The 16,085-nt window shown below is 42.6% G+C and overlaps 1 protein-coding gene across 1 annotated transcript in view; it reads right to left on the bottom strand.

Annotated features, from left to right (window-relative positions):
* Window positions 1–7,784: 7,784 nt before the first annotated feature.
* The window catches only part of phyhiplb (phytanoyl-CoA 2-hydroxylase interacting protein-like b), a 39,764-nt gene continuing 31,463 nt past the window's right edge, over window positions 7,785–16,085 (bottom strand). The window contains exons 4-5 of the mRNA XM_055936041.1: window positions 15,478–15,595; window positions 7,785–10,053 (exon numbers count right to left, since the gene is read on the bottom strand). Coding sequence (XP_055792016.1) covers window positions 9,516–10,053; window positions 15,478–15,595 — 656 coding nt within the window. The 3' untranslated portion in view covers window positions 7,785–9,515. The remainder of the gene's footprint in view (window positions 10,054–15,477; window positions 15,596–16,085) is intronic.

Raw genomic sequence — 16,085 nt, 5'->3', positions numbered from 1 at the left:
GTCATTTGTAACATACCCTGAGAATACAAAACACTAGGAACACCTGCTCTTTCAATGACAGACGGACCAGGTGAATCCAGGTGAAAGCAATGATCCCTTACTGATGTCACATGTTAAATCCATTTCAATCAGTGTAGATGAAGAGGAGGGGAACAGGTTAAAGAAGGATTTTTAAGCCTTGAGTCAATGTTTGTATTTGTATTTATGAAGGATCTCCATTAGTTCAGCAGCCCGTGCTGCTGCATGCCATGTTTATAACTGGCCACTAGATGGGGCTGTTACGTTGAGTAACCTTCATAGCACAGTCAGGCAGCTTCTTCTGTTGTCTCGACCCCTGAATGCTCAGCTATGAAAAGCCAACTGATATTTACTACTGAGGTACTGACCTGTTGCACCATCTACGACCACTGTGATTATTATTTGACCCTGCTGGTCATCTATGAACGTTTGAACATCTTGAAGAACAATCTGGCCTTAATGGCCATGTACTCTTATAATCTCCATCCGGTACAGCCAGAAGAGGACTGGCCACCCCTCAGAGCCTGGTTCCTCTCTACCCAGTACAGCCAGAAGAGGACTGGCCACCCCTCAGAGCCTGGTTCCTCTCTAGGTGTCTTCCTAGGTTTCTGCCTTTCTAGAGGACTGGCCACCCCTCAGAGCCTGGTTCCTCTCTACCCAGTACAGCCAGAAGAGGACTGGCCACCCCTCAGAGCCTGGTTCCTCTACCCAGTACAGCCAGAAGAGGACTGGCCACCCCTCAGAGCCTGGTTCCTCTACCCAGTACAGCCAGAAGAGGACTGGCCACCCCTCAGAGCCTGGTTCCTCTCTACCCAGTACAGCCAGAAGAGGACTGGCCACCCCTCAGAGCCTGGTTCCTCTCTACCCAGTACAGCCAGAAGAGGACTGGCCACCCCTCAGAGCCTGGTTCCTCTCTAGGTGTCTTCCTAGGTTCCTGCCTTTCGAGGGAGTTTTTTCTGGCCACCGTGCTTCTACATCTGCATTGCTTGCTGTTTGGGGTTTTAGGCTGGGTTTCTGTACAGCACTTTGTGACATTGGCTGGTGTAAAAAGGGCTTAATAAATACATTAGATTTGGAACAGGCAACACTAACTGAACCGGAACAGGCTTCTCCTTTGGACTGTATCTGTTGGCCTCATTAACCTCTGACAACTCAAGTTCAAGTCTTGTACCCCGAGGCTGGTGTTGTTTTAGTCAACTGAGTTTGAATTCCTCACCGAGGCCGGAGTTGTTTTAGTCAACTGAATAAATGAATAAAGCCCTAACAGTCACAACATACCGGCGTCCTGGTAGGATACATGAATAAAGCCCTAACAGTCACTACATACCGACGTCCTGGTAGGATACATGAATAAAGCCCTAACAGTCACTACATACCGACGTCCTGGTAGGATACATGAATAAAGCCCTAACAGTCACTACATACCGACGTCCTGGTAGGATACATGAATAAAGCCCTAACGGTGACAACATACCGACGTCCTGGTAGGATACATGAATAAAGCCCTAACGGTCACAACATACCGACGTCCTGGTAGGATACATGAATAAAGCCCTAACAGTCACAACATACCGACGTCCTGGTAGGATACATGAATAAAGCCCTAACAGTCACAACATACCGACGTCCTGGTAGGATACATGAATAAAGCCCTAACGGTGACAACATACCGACGTCCTGGTAGGATACATGAATAAAGCCCTAACGGTGACAACATACCGACGTCCTGGTAGGATACATGAATAAAGCCCTAACAGTCACTACATACCGACGTCCTGGTAGGATACATGAATAAAGCCCTAACGGTGACAACATACCGACGTCCTGGTAGGATACATGAATAAAGCCCTAAGGGGACAACATACCGACGTCCTGGTAGGATACATGAATAAAGCCCTAAGGGTCACAACATACCGACGTCCTGGTAGGATACATGAATAAAGCCCTAACGGTCACAACATACCGACGTCCTGGTAGGATACATGAATAAAGCCCTAACGGTGACAACATACCGACGTCCTGGTAGGATACATGAATAAAGCCCTAACGGTGACAACATACCGACGTCCTGGTAGGATACATGAATAAAGCCCTAACAGTCACTACATACCGACGTCCTGGTAGGATACATGAATAAAGCCCTAACAGTCACTACATACCGACGTCCTGGTAGGATACATGAATAAAGCCCTAACAGTCACTACATACCGACGTCCTGGTAGGATACATGAATAAAGCCCTAACGGTGACAACATACCGACGTCCTGGTAGGATACATGAATAAAGCCCTAACGGTCACAACATACCGACGTCCTGGTAGGATACATGAATAAAGCCCTAACAGTCACAACATACCGACGTCCTGGTAGGATACATGAATAAAGCCCTAACAGTCACAACATACCGACGTCCTGGTAGGATACATGAATAAAGCCCTAACGGTGACAACATACCGACGTCCTGGTAGGATACATGAATAAAGCCCTAACGGTGACAACATACCGACGTCCTGGTAGGATACATGAATAAAGCCCTAACAGTCACTACATACCGACGTCCTGGTAGGATACATGAATAAAGCCCTAACGGTGACAACATACCGACGTCCTGGTAGGATACATGAATAAAGCCCTAAGGGGACAACATACCGACGTCCTGGTAGGATACATGAATAAAGCCCTAAGGGTCACAACATACCGACGTCCTGGTAGGATACATGAATAAAGCCCTAACGGTCACAACATACCGACGTCCTGGTAGGATACATGAATAAAGCCCTAACGGTGACAACATACCGACGTCCTGGTAGGATACATGAATAAAGCCCTAACGGTGACAACATACCGACGTCCTGGTAGGATACATGAATAAAGCCCTAACGGTGACAACATACCGACGTCCTGGTAGGATACATGAATAAAGCCCTAACGGTGACAACATACCGACGTCCTGGTAGGATACATGAATAAAGCCCTAACGGTGACAACATACCGACGTCCTGGTAGGATACATGAATAAAGCCCTAACGGTCACAACATACCGACGTCCTGGTAGGATACATGAATAAAGCCCTAACGGTGACAACATACCGACGTCCTGGTAGGATACATGAATAAAGCCCTAACGGTGACAACATACCGACGTCCTGGTAGGATACATGAATAAAGCCCTAACGGTGACAACATACCGACGTCCTGGTAGGATACATGAATAAAGCCCTAACGGTCACAACATACCGACGTCCTGGTAGGATACATGAATAAAGCCCTAACGGTGACAACATACCGACGTCCTGGTAGGATACATGAATAAAGCCCTAACGGTGACAACATACCGACGTCCTGGTAGGATACATGAATAAAGCTCTAACGGTGACAACATACCGACGTCCTGGTAGGATACATGAATAAAGCCCTAACGGTGACAACATACCGACGTCCTGGTAGGATACATGAATAAAGCCCTAAGGGTCACAACATACCGACGTCCTGGTAGGATACATGAATAAAGCCCTAACGGTGACAACATACCGACGTCCTGGTAGGATACATGAATAAAGCCCTAACGGTGACAACATACCGACGTCCTGGTAGGATACATGAATAAAGCCCTAACGGTGACAACATACCGACGTCCTGGTAGGATACATGAATAAAGCCCTAACGGTGACAACATACCGACGTCCTGGTAGGATACATGAATAAAGCCCTAACGGTGACAACATACCGACGTCCTGGTAGGATACATGAATAAAGCCCTAACGGTGACAACATACCGACGTCCTGGTAGGATACATGAATAAAGCCCTAACAGTCACTACATACCGACGTCCTGGTAGGATACATGAATAAAGCCCTAACAGTCACTACATACCGACGTCCTGGTAGGATACATGAATAAAGCCCTAACGGTGACAACATACCGACGTCCTGGTAGGATACATGAATAAAGCCCTAACGGTCACAACATACCGACGTCCTGGTAGGATACATGAATAAAGCCCTAACGGTCACAACATACCGACGTCCTGGTAGGATACATGAATAAAGCCCTAACGGTGACAACATACCGACGTCCTGGTAGGATACATGAATAAAGCCCTAAGGGTCACAACATACCGACGTCCTGGTAGGATACATGAATAAAGCCCTAACGGTGACAACATACCGACGTCCTGGTAGGATACATGAATAAAGCCCTAACGGTGACAACATACCGACGTCCTGGTAGGATACATGAATAAAGCCCTAACGGTCACAACATACCGACGTCCTGGTAGGATACATGAATAAAGCCCTAACAGTCACAACATACCGACGTCCTGGTAGGATACATGAATAAAGCCCTAAGGGTTACAACATACCGACGTCCTGGTAGGATACATGAATAAAGCCCTAACGGTGACAACATACCGACGTCCTGGTAGGATACATGAATAAAGCCCTAACAGTGACAACATACCGACGTCCTGGTAGGATACATGAATAAAGCCCTAAGGGTTACAACATACCGACGTCCTGGTAGGATACATGAATAAAGCCCTAACGGTCACAACATACCGACGTCCTGGTAGGATACATGAATAAAGCCCTAACAGTCACTACATACCGACGTCCTGGTAGGATACATGAATAAAGCCCTAACGGTGACAACATACCGACGTCCTGGTAGGATACATGAATAAAGCCCTAACAGTCACAACATACCGACGTCCTGGTAGGATACATGAATAAAGCCCTAAGGGTGACAACATACCGACGTCCTGGTAGGATACATGAATAAAGCCCTAACGGTGACAACATACCGACGTCCTGGTAGGATACATGAATAAAGCCCTAACGGTGACAACATACCGACGTCCTGGTAGGATACATGAATAAAGCCATAAGGGTTACAACATACCGACGTCCTGGTAGGATACATGAATAAAGCCCTAACGGTGACAACATACCGACGTCCTGGTAGGATACATGAATAAAGCCCTAACGGTGACAACATACCGACGTCCTGGTAGGATACATGAATAAAGCCCTAACGGTGACAACATACCGACGTCCTGGTAGGATACATGAATAAAGCCCTAACAGTCACTACATACCGACGTCCTGGTAGGATACATGAATAAAGCCCTAACAGTCACTACATACCGACGTCCTGGTAGGATACATGAATAAAGCCCTAACGGTGACAACATACCGACGTCCTGGTAGGATACATGAATAAAGCCCTAACGGTCACAACATACCGACGTCCTGGTAGGATACATGAATAAAGCCCTAACGGTCACTACATACCGACGTCCTGGTAGGATACATGAATAAAGCCCTAACGGTCACAACATACCGACGTCCTGGTAGGATACATGAATAAAGCCCTAACGGTCACAACATACCAACGTCCTGGTAGGATACATGAATAAAGCCCTAACGGTGACAACATACCGACGTCCTGGTAGGATACATGAATAAAGCCCTAACGGTGACAACATACCGACGTCCTGGTAGGATACATGAATAAAGCCCTAACGGTGACAACATACCGACGTCCTGGTAGGATACATGAATAAAGCCCTAACGGTGACAACATACCGACGTCCTGGTAGGATACATGAATAAAGCCCTAACGGTGACTACATACCGACGTCCTGGTAGGATACATGAATAAAGCTCTAACAGTCACAACATACCGACGTCCTGGTAGGATACATGAATAAAGCCCTAACGGTGACAACATACCGACGTCCTGGTAGGATACATGAATAAAGCCCTAACGGTGACAACATACCGACGTCCTGGTAGGATACATGAATAAAGCCCTAACAGTCACTACATACCGACGTCCTGGTAGGATACATGAATAAAGCCCTAACAGTCACAACATACCGACGTCCTGGTACATGAAACAGTTTGATCAAAAGAGATGAGACGTGTAGAGTCCCTCCTCTAACACCTGTATAATACACCTGTATATATACACCTCTAACAGGTGTATAAGACCTTATTCATTATAATAATATACCATTCTATAGTTTTTCTACGCTATAATCTGCCAGTTGGGGAGGACTCATTTGGACAGGTCTCGTGACTTCAGTCCACTCAGAGGATTCAATGAGAAACTATCTGTGTCTGATGCCACCTGGGAGTGATGCAATGTGAACCCCAAACTGAGGATTCAATGAGAAACTATCTGTGTCTGATGCCACCTGGGAGTGATGCAATGTGAACCCCAAACTGAGGATTCAATGAGAAACTATCTGTGTCTGATGCCACCTGGGAGTGATGCAATGTGAACCCCAAACTGAGGATTCAATGAGAAACTATCTGTGTCTGATGCCACCTGGGAGTGATGCAATGTGAACCCCAAACTGAGGATTCAATGAGAAACTATCTGTGTCTGATGCCACCTGGGAGTGATGCAATGTGAACCCCAAACTGAGGATTCAATGAGAAACTATCTGTGTCTGATGCCACCTGGGAGTGATGCAATGTGAACCCCAAACTGAGGATTCAATGAGAAACTATCTGTGTCTGATGCCACCTGGGAGTGATGCAATGTGAACCCCAAACTGAGGATTCAATGAGAAACTATCTGTGTCTGATGCCACCTGGGAGTGATGCAATGTGAACCCCAAACTGAGGATTCAATGAGAAACTATCTGTGTCTGATGCCACCTGGGAGTGATGCAATGTGAACCCCAAACTGAGGATACACTCTTAGCAAAAAGGGTTTCAATGGGGTTCTTCAGCTGTCCCCATCGGAGAACCCTTTTTGGTTCCAGGAGAACCCTTTTTGGTTCCACACATACCCTTTTGGGTTCCATGTGGAACCCTCTGTGGAAAGGGTCCTACTGTATATGGTACCTAAAAAGGGTTCTACCTGCAACAAAAAGGGTTCCACCTGGAACCAAAAGGGTTCTACCTGGAACCAAAAAGGGTTCTACCTGGAACCAAAAAGGGTTCTACTGTATATGGTACCTAAAAAGGGTTCTACCTGCAACAAAAAGGGTTCCACCTGGAACCAAAAGGGTTCTACCTGGAACCAAAAAGGGTTCTTTAAAGGTTAAAGATCCATTTTAGGTTCTAGATAGCACCTTTTTTTCGAAGAGTGTACGGCATGAGACACCGCTATAAATGGCTCAAAATTCAACTCTGTGCAAGCCAGCCCTGTCATCAAGAATCCCCAATCAGAACCATGTCAGATTGTAACAGTAGATTGCAGTAGAATTCAATCTGGTTTTGTCTCTGTATGTCAACCAACATCACCTGTTGAGTTGCTGTGCTACAGTCAGCTGTGGTTAAATGGGACACATCTCTATCTGATCGTCCTGGTTAGGATCTGTTGTACACATCCTCTGATACACAAACAGTTTGAGTGTTAGCTTTACTGCACACTCATTTAGCATTTACTGACATAACAGTCTGAATGTTAGCTTTACTGTACTCTCATTTAGCATTTACTGACATAACAGTTTGAGTGTTATCTTTACTGCACGCTCATTTAGCATTTACTGACATAACAGTTTGAATGTTAGCTTTACTGTACGCTAATTTAGCATTTACTGACATAACAGTTTGAATGTTAGCTTTACTGTACGCTAATTTAGCATTTACTGACTTACCAGTTTGAATGTTAGCTTTACTGTACGCTAATTTAGCATTTACTGACTTACCAGTTATTTTGTTAGAATGTTTCTAATCTGTCTCTTGGCTATGATCACAGTCTGGTTCGCTTATCTTTTACACAGTAAAAATATAACTTTTTCTATCTTCGTTTTGTGATGTTTATTATGTTGAACACAGGATAATGTGGTTTCTGTTAATGATGGCAATACATATAACCCAGAACCCATCAGACAACAACGAGGACGTGATGACATCAGACTGACCTCAGCGTAACGCTGCAACCTGCCATGCTTCAGGCTGGGAGTCCATCCCATTGCGGCTTTAAAGGCAATGTTCCTTCATTCGTGGAGATCCCATTCACTGTAAACGCTGCATATGTCAGCTCCATAGGAACTTGTCTTTAACAACCGCAATACCTATAACCCGCGATCGGGAATGAATCACTGCCGTAAAATGATCCAGTAACCACATTCCATTACAAGATAACATTAGAATGATCCAGTAATCACATTCCATTACAAGATAACATTAGAATGATCCTGTAATCACATTCCATTACAAGATAACATTAGAATGATCCAGTAATCACATTCCACTACAAGATAACATTAGAATGATCCAGTAATCACATTCCACTACAAGATAACATTAGAATGATCCAGTAATCACATTCCACTACAAGATAACATTAGAATGATCCTGTAATCACATTCCATTACAAGATAACATTAGAATGATCCAGTAATCACATTCCATTACAAGATAACATTAGAATGATCCAGTAATCACATTCCATTACAAGATAACATTAGAATGATCCAGTAATCACATTCCATTACAAGATAACATTAGAATGATCCTGTAATCACATTCCATTACAAGATAACATTAGAATGATCCAGTAATCACATTCCACTACAAGATAACATTAGAATGATCCAGTAATCACATTCCATTACAAGATAACATTAGAATGATCCTGTAATCACATTCCATTACAAGATAACATTAGAATGATCCAGTAATCACATTCCATTACAAGATAACATTAGAATGATCCTGTAATCACATTCCATTACAAGATAACATTAGAATGATCCAGTAATCACATTCCATTACAAGATAACATTAGAAAGATCCAGTAATCACATTCCACTACAAGATAACATTAGAATGATCCAGTAATCACATTCCATTACAAGACAATGTTACGTAATACTAATCCATGATGTCTTGTTGAAGCTGGTACCACAGCTTGTTTCTAGCAGCTGAGTCAAGGTGCTGTTACCTTCGGCATATCATTACGTTGCACCTGTATAATATGACTGAAGTCTGTTAGAATCACCACAGCCAATAGGGTTAGAGAATCACCACAGCCAGTAGGGTTAGAGAATCACCACAGCCAATAGGGTTAGAGAATCACCACAGCCAGTAGGGTTAGAGAATCACCACAGCCAGTAGGGTTAGAGAATCACCACAGCCAATAGGGTTAGAGAATCACCACAGCCAATAGGGTTAGAGAATCACCACAGCCAGTAGGGTTAGAGAATCACCACAGCCAATAGGGTTAGAGAATCACCACAGCCAATAGGGTTAGAGAATCACCACAGCCAGTAGGGTTAGAGAATCACCACAGCCAGTAGGGTTAGAGAATCACCACAGCCAATAGGGTTAGAGAATCACCACAGCCAATAGGGGTAGAGAATCACCACAGCCAATAAGGTTAGAGAATCACCACAGCCAATAGGGGTAGAGAATCACCACAGCCAATAGGGTTAGAGATTCACCACAGCCAATAGGGGTAGAGAAGTTTTATTATCCGTAGAACTGCAGGGACCTAGTAGTAACACCGACTCCCTCCCCACAGTTATCCGGTTAGCGTCCCACGCTGATGTTGCAGGTCTTGCAACTGGGGTCCTTCTTAGCATTGATGGTGGACATGCTACTGAGCTGGTGTCCTTGGATCTCCTCCACGCTGCCTAGGGCCAGGTCCACGGGCTCGGTATAGATCACCTCCAGAATCACATCCTGGGCGTGGTGGAACACCAGCCGCCCCTCCTCCTCCTGGGTGCATGTCAGGAAGCGGTTGTCCAAGATGTCCAGCTCCGGGAGGCGTCCCTTACAGAACCGGTCCCCTGGGGAGCCCTCTGGGGCCAGCACCAGGATCACGTAATGGTAGGCTGTGTACATGCAGTAGAAGTCCCCGAAGTACAGGTTGGTCCTGGTGTGGAACAGGGCCTCGGCCTGGATCTCGAAGCGGTAGCGTCCGTAGGGGGAGTCCTGGGGGGGCTTGCCTGTGTTGAACTCCGTGTTGCAGCTGAAGTAGATGCCTTCCAGCTTGCCACTGATGGGAGAGCCGTGGCTGCCACTGTTGTCCTTTACAGCCGGGAGCATCCGGTTGGCCTGTGTCTCTCTGGAATCACAAGAGGGGCTTATCACCACACCACGTTAATCAACCAGCGTGCAAACACTATCAAACACAGAGACAGACAATCAGCAAGGAAACACAACTCTGAGTCTACAACAGGTCATCTTCCCATTAGTCCTATCCGGCTTGAAGGACAAGGAAAAATAGCTTTTAGGAACACAAACCTTTCCTCGTTACTCCCCACGGATCACTTTTAGAATGTCAGAATGTATCTCAACAGAATCACACTATGAGAATCATAATCATTTGACAGACACTCATAGAAGTAAGAGGTACCATAATGCAGAACGCTGTGCGTGTCTGTAAGGGACGCCTCCCGGAGCTGGAGGAGGAGAGGCTTTGACCTGAGTGCTCTTCACTGTGATAATGAGATAATACTATAACTAATAAACCAGATCAGATCTGAGATAATACTATAAATAATAAACCAGATCAGATCTGAGATAATACTATAAATAATACACCAGATCAGATCTGAGATAATACTATAAATAATACACCAGGTCAGATCTGAGATAATACTATAAATAATAAACCAGATCAGATCTCTCTGAGATAATACTATAAATAATAAACCAGATCAGATCTATCTGAGATAATACTATAAATAATAAACCAGATCAGATCTGAGATAATACTATAAATAATAAACCAGATCAGATCTGAGATAATACTATAAATAATACACCAGATCAGATCTGAGATAATACTATAAATAATACACCAGGTCAGATCTGAGATAATACTATAAATAATAAACCAGATCAGATCTCTCTGAGATAATACTATAAATAATAAACCAGATCAGATCTATCTGAGATAATACTATAAATAATAAACCAGATCAGATCTGAGATAATACTATAAATAATAAACCAGGTCAGATATTTCAGTGCTACATTAGTCTGTTACTGGCTGTTGTCTGGACCACAGGAGAGCAATATAATTATCAATACAATTGTTTTACCTTCATTTAACAAGGCAAGTTAAGAACAAGTTCATATTTACAATGACGGCCTACCGGGGAACAGTGGGTTAACTGCCTTGTTCAGGGCAGAACAACAGATTTATACCTTGTCATCTCGGGGATTCAATCTAGCAACCTTTCGATTACAAGTCCAACACTCTAACCACTAGGCTACCTGCTGGTTACTAGTCCAACACTCTAACCACTAGGCTACCTGCTGGTTACAAGTCCAACACTCTAACCACTAGGTTACCTGCTGGTTACTAGTCCAACACTCTAACCACTAGGTTACCTGCTGGTTACCTGCTGGTTACTAGTCCAACGCTCTAACCACTAGGTTACCTGCTGGTTACAAGTCCAACACTCTAACCACTAGGTTACCTGCTGGTTACAAGTCCAACACTCTAACCACTAGGCTACCTGCTGGTTACTAGTCCACCACTCTAACCACTAGGCTACCTGCTGGTTACAAGTCCAACACTCTAACCACTAGGCTACCTGCTGGTTACTAGTCCACCACTCTAACCACTAGGCTACCTGCTGGTTACTAGTCCAACACTCTAACCACTAGGTTACCTGCTGGTTACTTGTCCAATGCTCTAACCACTAGGCTACCTGCTGGTTACTAGTCCAACACTCTAACCACTAGGCTACCTGCTGGTTACTAGTCCAACACTCTAACCACTAGGCTACCTGCTGGTTACTAGTCCAACGCTCTAACCACTAGGTTACCTGCTGGTTACTAGTCCAACACTCTAACCACTAGGCTACCTGCTGGTTACTAGTCCAACACTCTAACCACTAGGTTACCTGCTGGTTACCTGCTGGTTACTAGTCCAACGCTCTAACCACTAGGTTACCTGCTGGTTACAAGTCCAACACTCTAACCACTAGGCTACCTGCTGGTTACTAGTCCAACACTCTAACCACTAGGTTACCTGCTGGTTACTAGTCCAATGCTCTAACCACTAGGCTACCTGCTGGTTACTAGTCCAACACTCTAACCACTAGGTTACCTGCTGGTTACTAGTCCAATGCTCTAATCACTAGGCTACCTGCTGGTTACTAGTCCAACACTCTAACCACTAGGCTACCTGCTGGTTACTAGTCCACCACTCTAACCACTAGGTTACCTGCTGGTTACTAGTCCAACACTCTAACCACTAGGCTACCTGCTGGTTACAAGTCCAACACTCTAACCACTAGGCTACCTGCTGGTTACAAGTCCAACACTCTAACCACTAGGCTACCTGCTGGTTACAAGTCCAACACTCTAACCACTAGGCTACCTGCTGGTTACTGGTCCAACACTCTAACCACTAGGCTACCTGCTGGTTACTGGTCCAACACTCTAACCACTAGGCTACCTGCTGGTTACAAGTCCAACACTCTAACCACTAGGCTACCTGCTGGTTACTAGTCCACCACTCTAACCACTAGGCTACCTGCTGGTTACTAGTCCAACACTCTAACCACTAGGCTACCTGCTGGTTACTAGTCCAACACTCTAACCACTAGGCTACCTGCTGGTTACTAGTCCAACACTCTAACCACTAGGTTACCTGCTGGTTACTAGTCCAACACTCTAACCACTAGGTTACCTGCTGGTTACTAGTCCAACACTCTAACCACTAGGTTACCTGCTGGTTACTAGTCCAACACTCTAACCACTAGGTTACCTGCTGGTTACTAGTCCAACACTCTAACCACTAGGTTACCTGCTGGTTACTGGCCCAACGCTCTAACCACTAGGCTACCTGCTGGTTACTGGCCCAACGCTCTAACCACTAGGCTACCTGCTGGTTACTAGTCCAACACTCTAACCACTAGGTTACCTGCTGGTGACTAGTCCAACACTCTAACCACTAGGCTACCTGCTGGTTACTAGTCCAACGCTCTAACCACTAGGCTACCTGCTGGTTACTAGTCCAACACTCTAACCACTAGGCTACCTGCTGGTTACTAGTCCAACGCTCTAACCACTAGGTTACCTGCTGGTTACTAGTCCAACACTCTAACCACTAGGTTACCTGCTGGTTACTGGCCCAACGCTCTAACCACTAGGTTACCTGCTGGTTACTAGTCCAACACTCTAACCACTAGGTTACCTGCTGGTTACTGGCCCAACGCTCTAACCACTAGGTTACCTGCTGGTTACTAGTCCAACACTCTAACCACTAGGTTACCTGCTGGTTACTGGCCCAACGCTCTAACCACTAGGTTACCTTTTGGTTACTAGTCCAACACTCTAACCACTAGGCTACCTGCTGGTTACTGGCCCAACGCTCTAACCACTAGGTTACCTTTTGGTTACTAGTCCAACACTCTAACCACTAGGCTACCTGCTGGTTACTGGCCCAACGCTCTAACCACTAGGCTACCTGCTGGTTACTGGCCCAACGCTCTAACCACTAGGCTACCTGCTGGTTACTAGTCCAACACTCTAACCACTAGGCTACCTGCTGGTTACTGGCCCAACGCTCTAACCACTAGGCTACCTGCTGGTTACTAGTCCAATGCTCTAACCACTAGGCTACCTGCTGGTTACTGGCCCAACGCTCTAACCACTAGGCTACCTGCTGGTTACTAGTCCAACGCTCTAACCACTAGGCTACCTGCTGGTTACTAGTCCAACACTCTAACCACTAGGCTACCTGCTGGTTACTAGTCCAACACTCTAACCACTAGGCTACCTGCTGGTTACTAGTCCAACGCTCTAACCACTAGGCTACCTGCTGGTTACTAGTCCAACACTCTAACCACTAGGTTACCTGCCACCCATGAATATAATACTATTACCAATATTATTACCAATACTATTATCAACACTATTATCAATACTATTACCAATATTATTATCAATACTATTACCAATAGTATTATCAATACTATTATCAATACAATACTATTACCAATATTATTACCAATATTATTATCAATATTATTATCGACACTATTATCAATACAATACTATTACCAATATTATTATCAATACTATTACCAATATTATTATCAATACTATTATCAATACAATACTATTACCAATATTATTACCAATATTATTATCAATATTATTATCGACACTATTATCAATACAATACTATTACCAATATTATTATCAATACTATTACCAATATTATTATCGACACTATTATCAATACAATACTATTACCAATATTATTATCAATACTATTACCAATATTATTATCAATACTATTATCAATACAATACTATTACCAATATTATTACCAATATTATTATCAATATTATTATCGACACTATTATCAATACAATACTATTACCAATATTATTATCAATACTATTACCAATATTATTATCAATACTATTACCAATATTATTATCAATACTATTACCAATATTATTATCAATACTATTACCAATATTATTATCAATACAATACTATTACCAATACTATTACCAATATTATTACCAATATTATTATCAATAATATCATCAATACTATTATCAATACAATACTATTACCAATACTATTACCAACACTATTATCAATGCTATTATCAATACAATACTATTACCAATACTATTACCAACACTATTATCAATACTATTATCAACACTATTATCAATACAATACTATTACCAATATTATTATCAATACTATTATCAATACAATACTATTACCAATACTATTACCAATATTATTATCAATACTATTATCAATATTATTATCAATATTATTATCAACACTATTATCAATACTATTATCAACACTATTATCAATACAATACAATTACCAATATTATTATCAATACTATTAAGAATACAATACTATTACCAATACTGTTATGAATACAATACTACTACCAATACTAATAAGAATACAATGCTATTACCAATATTATTACCAATACTATTAAGAATGCAATACTATTACCAATACTATTATCGATACAATACTACTACCAATAGTATTATCAATACAATAATAGTATCAATACAATACTACTACCAATACTAATAAGAATACAATACTATTACCAATAATATCACCAATACTATTACCAATACTATACTATTACCAATACTGTTATGAATACAATACTATTGTGAATGCAATACTATTACCAATACTAATAAGAATACAATACTATTAACAATAATATTACCAATACTATTATCAATACAATACCATTACCAATACTATTAAGAATACAATACCATTACCAATACTATTATCAATACTACCATCAATACAATACTATTACCAAATACTGTTATGAATACAATAATATTACCAATACTATTATCACTACTATTATCAATAATATACTATTATCAATACTATTATGAAAACAATACTATTACCAATATTAGTATCAATTCAATACTATCATCTACTCTCTCATTACCAATAGAAAGCTGTTCAGCTTTTAAAGGTTGAGAGAAAATGCTGTACGTACCTGGTTTTGTTGAAGTAGTCCTTCTGCTGGTTCCGATAAAACACGGAGAACCTCAACATCCTACCAGCTATCCCCTCGGCCTTCTCCAGCAACTGGGTCAGATGCACCGTAGAGTAGTCTGGGAAGAAAAAAAATTATAATAATAGTTTTTTGAATCAAAGTTTATTTGTCACGTACGCCGAATACAACAGGTGTAGACCTTACAGTGAAATGCTTACTTACAGGCTCTAACCAATAGTGCAAAAAAGGTATTAGGTGAACAATATGTAAGTAAAGAAATAAAACAACAGTAAAAAGACAGGCTATATACAGTAGAGAGGCTATATACAGTAGAGAGGCTATATACAGTAGCGAGGCTATAGACAGTAGAGGGGCTATATACAGTAGAGAGGCTATATACAGTAGAGAGGCTACATACAGTAGAGAGGCTATATACAGTAGAGAGGCTATATACAGTAGAGAGGCTACATACAGTAGCGAGGCTACATACAGTAGAGAGGCTATATACAGTAGAGAGGCTATAGACAGTAGAGAGGCTATATACAGTAGAGAGGCTACATACAGTAGAGAGGCTATATACAGTAGAGAGGCTATAGACAGTAGAGAGG

This window comes from Salvelinus fontinalis, chromosome 1, assembly GCF_029448725.1.
Source record: "Salvelinus fontinalis isolate EN_2023a chromosome 1, ASM2944872v1, whole genome shotgun sequence".
In the NCBI taxonomy this organism is placed as follows: domain Eukaryota; kingdom Metazoa; phylum Chordata; class Actinopteri; order Salmoniformes; family Salmonidae; genus Salvelinus; species Salvelinus fontinalis.
Note: the sequence above shows the minus strand (reverse complement) of the source record. Positions and strands in the feature narration are given on the sequence as shown.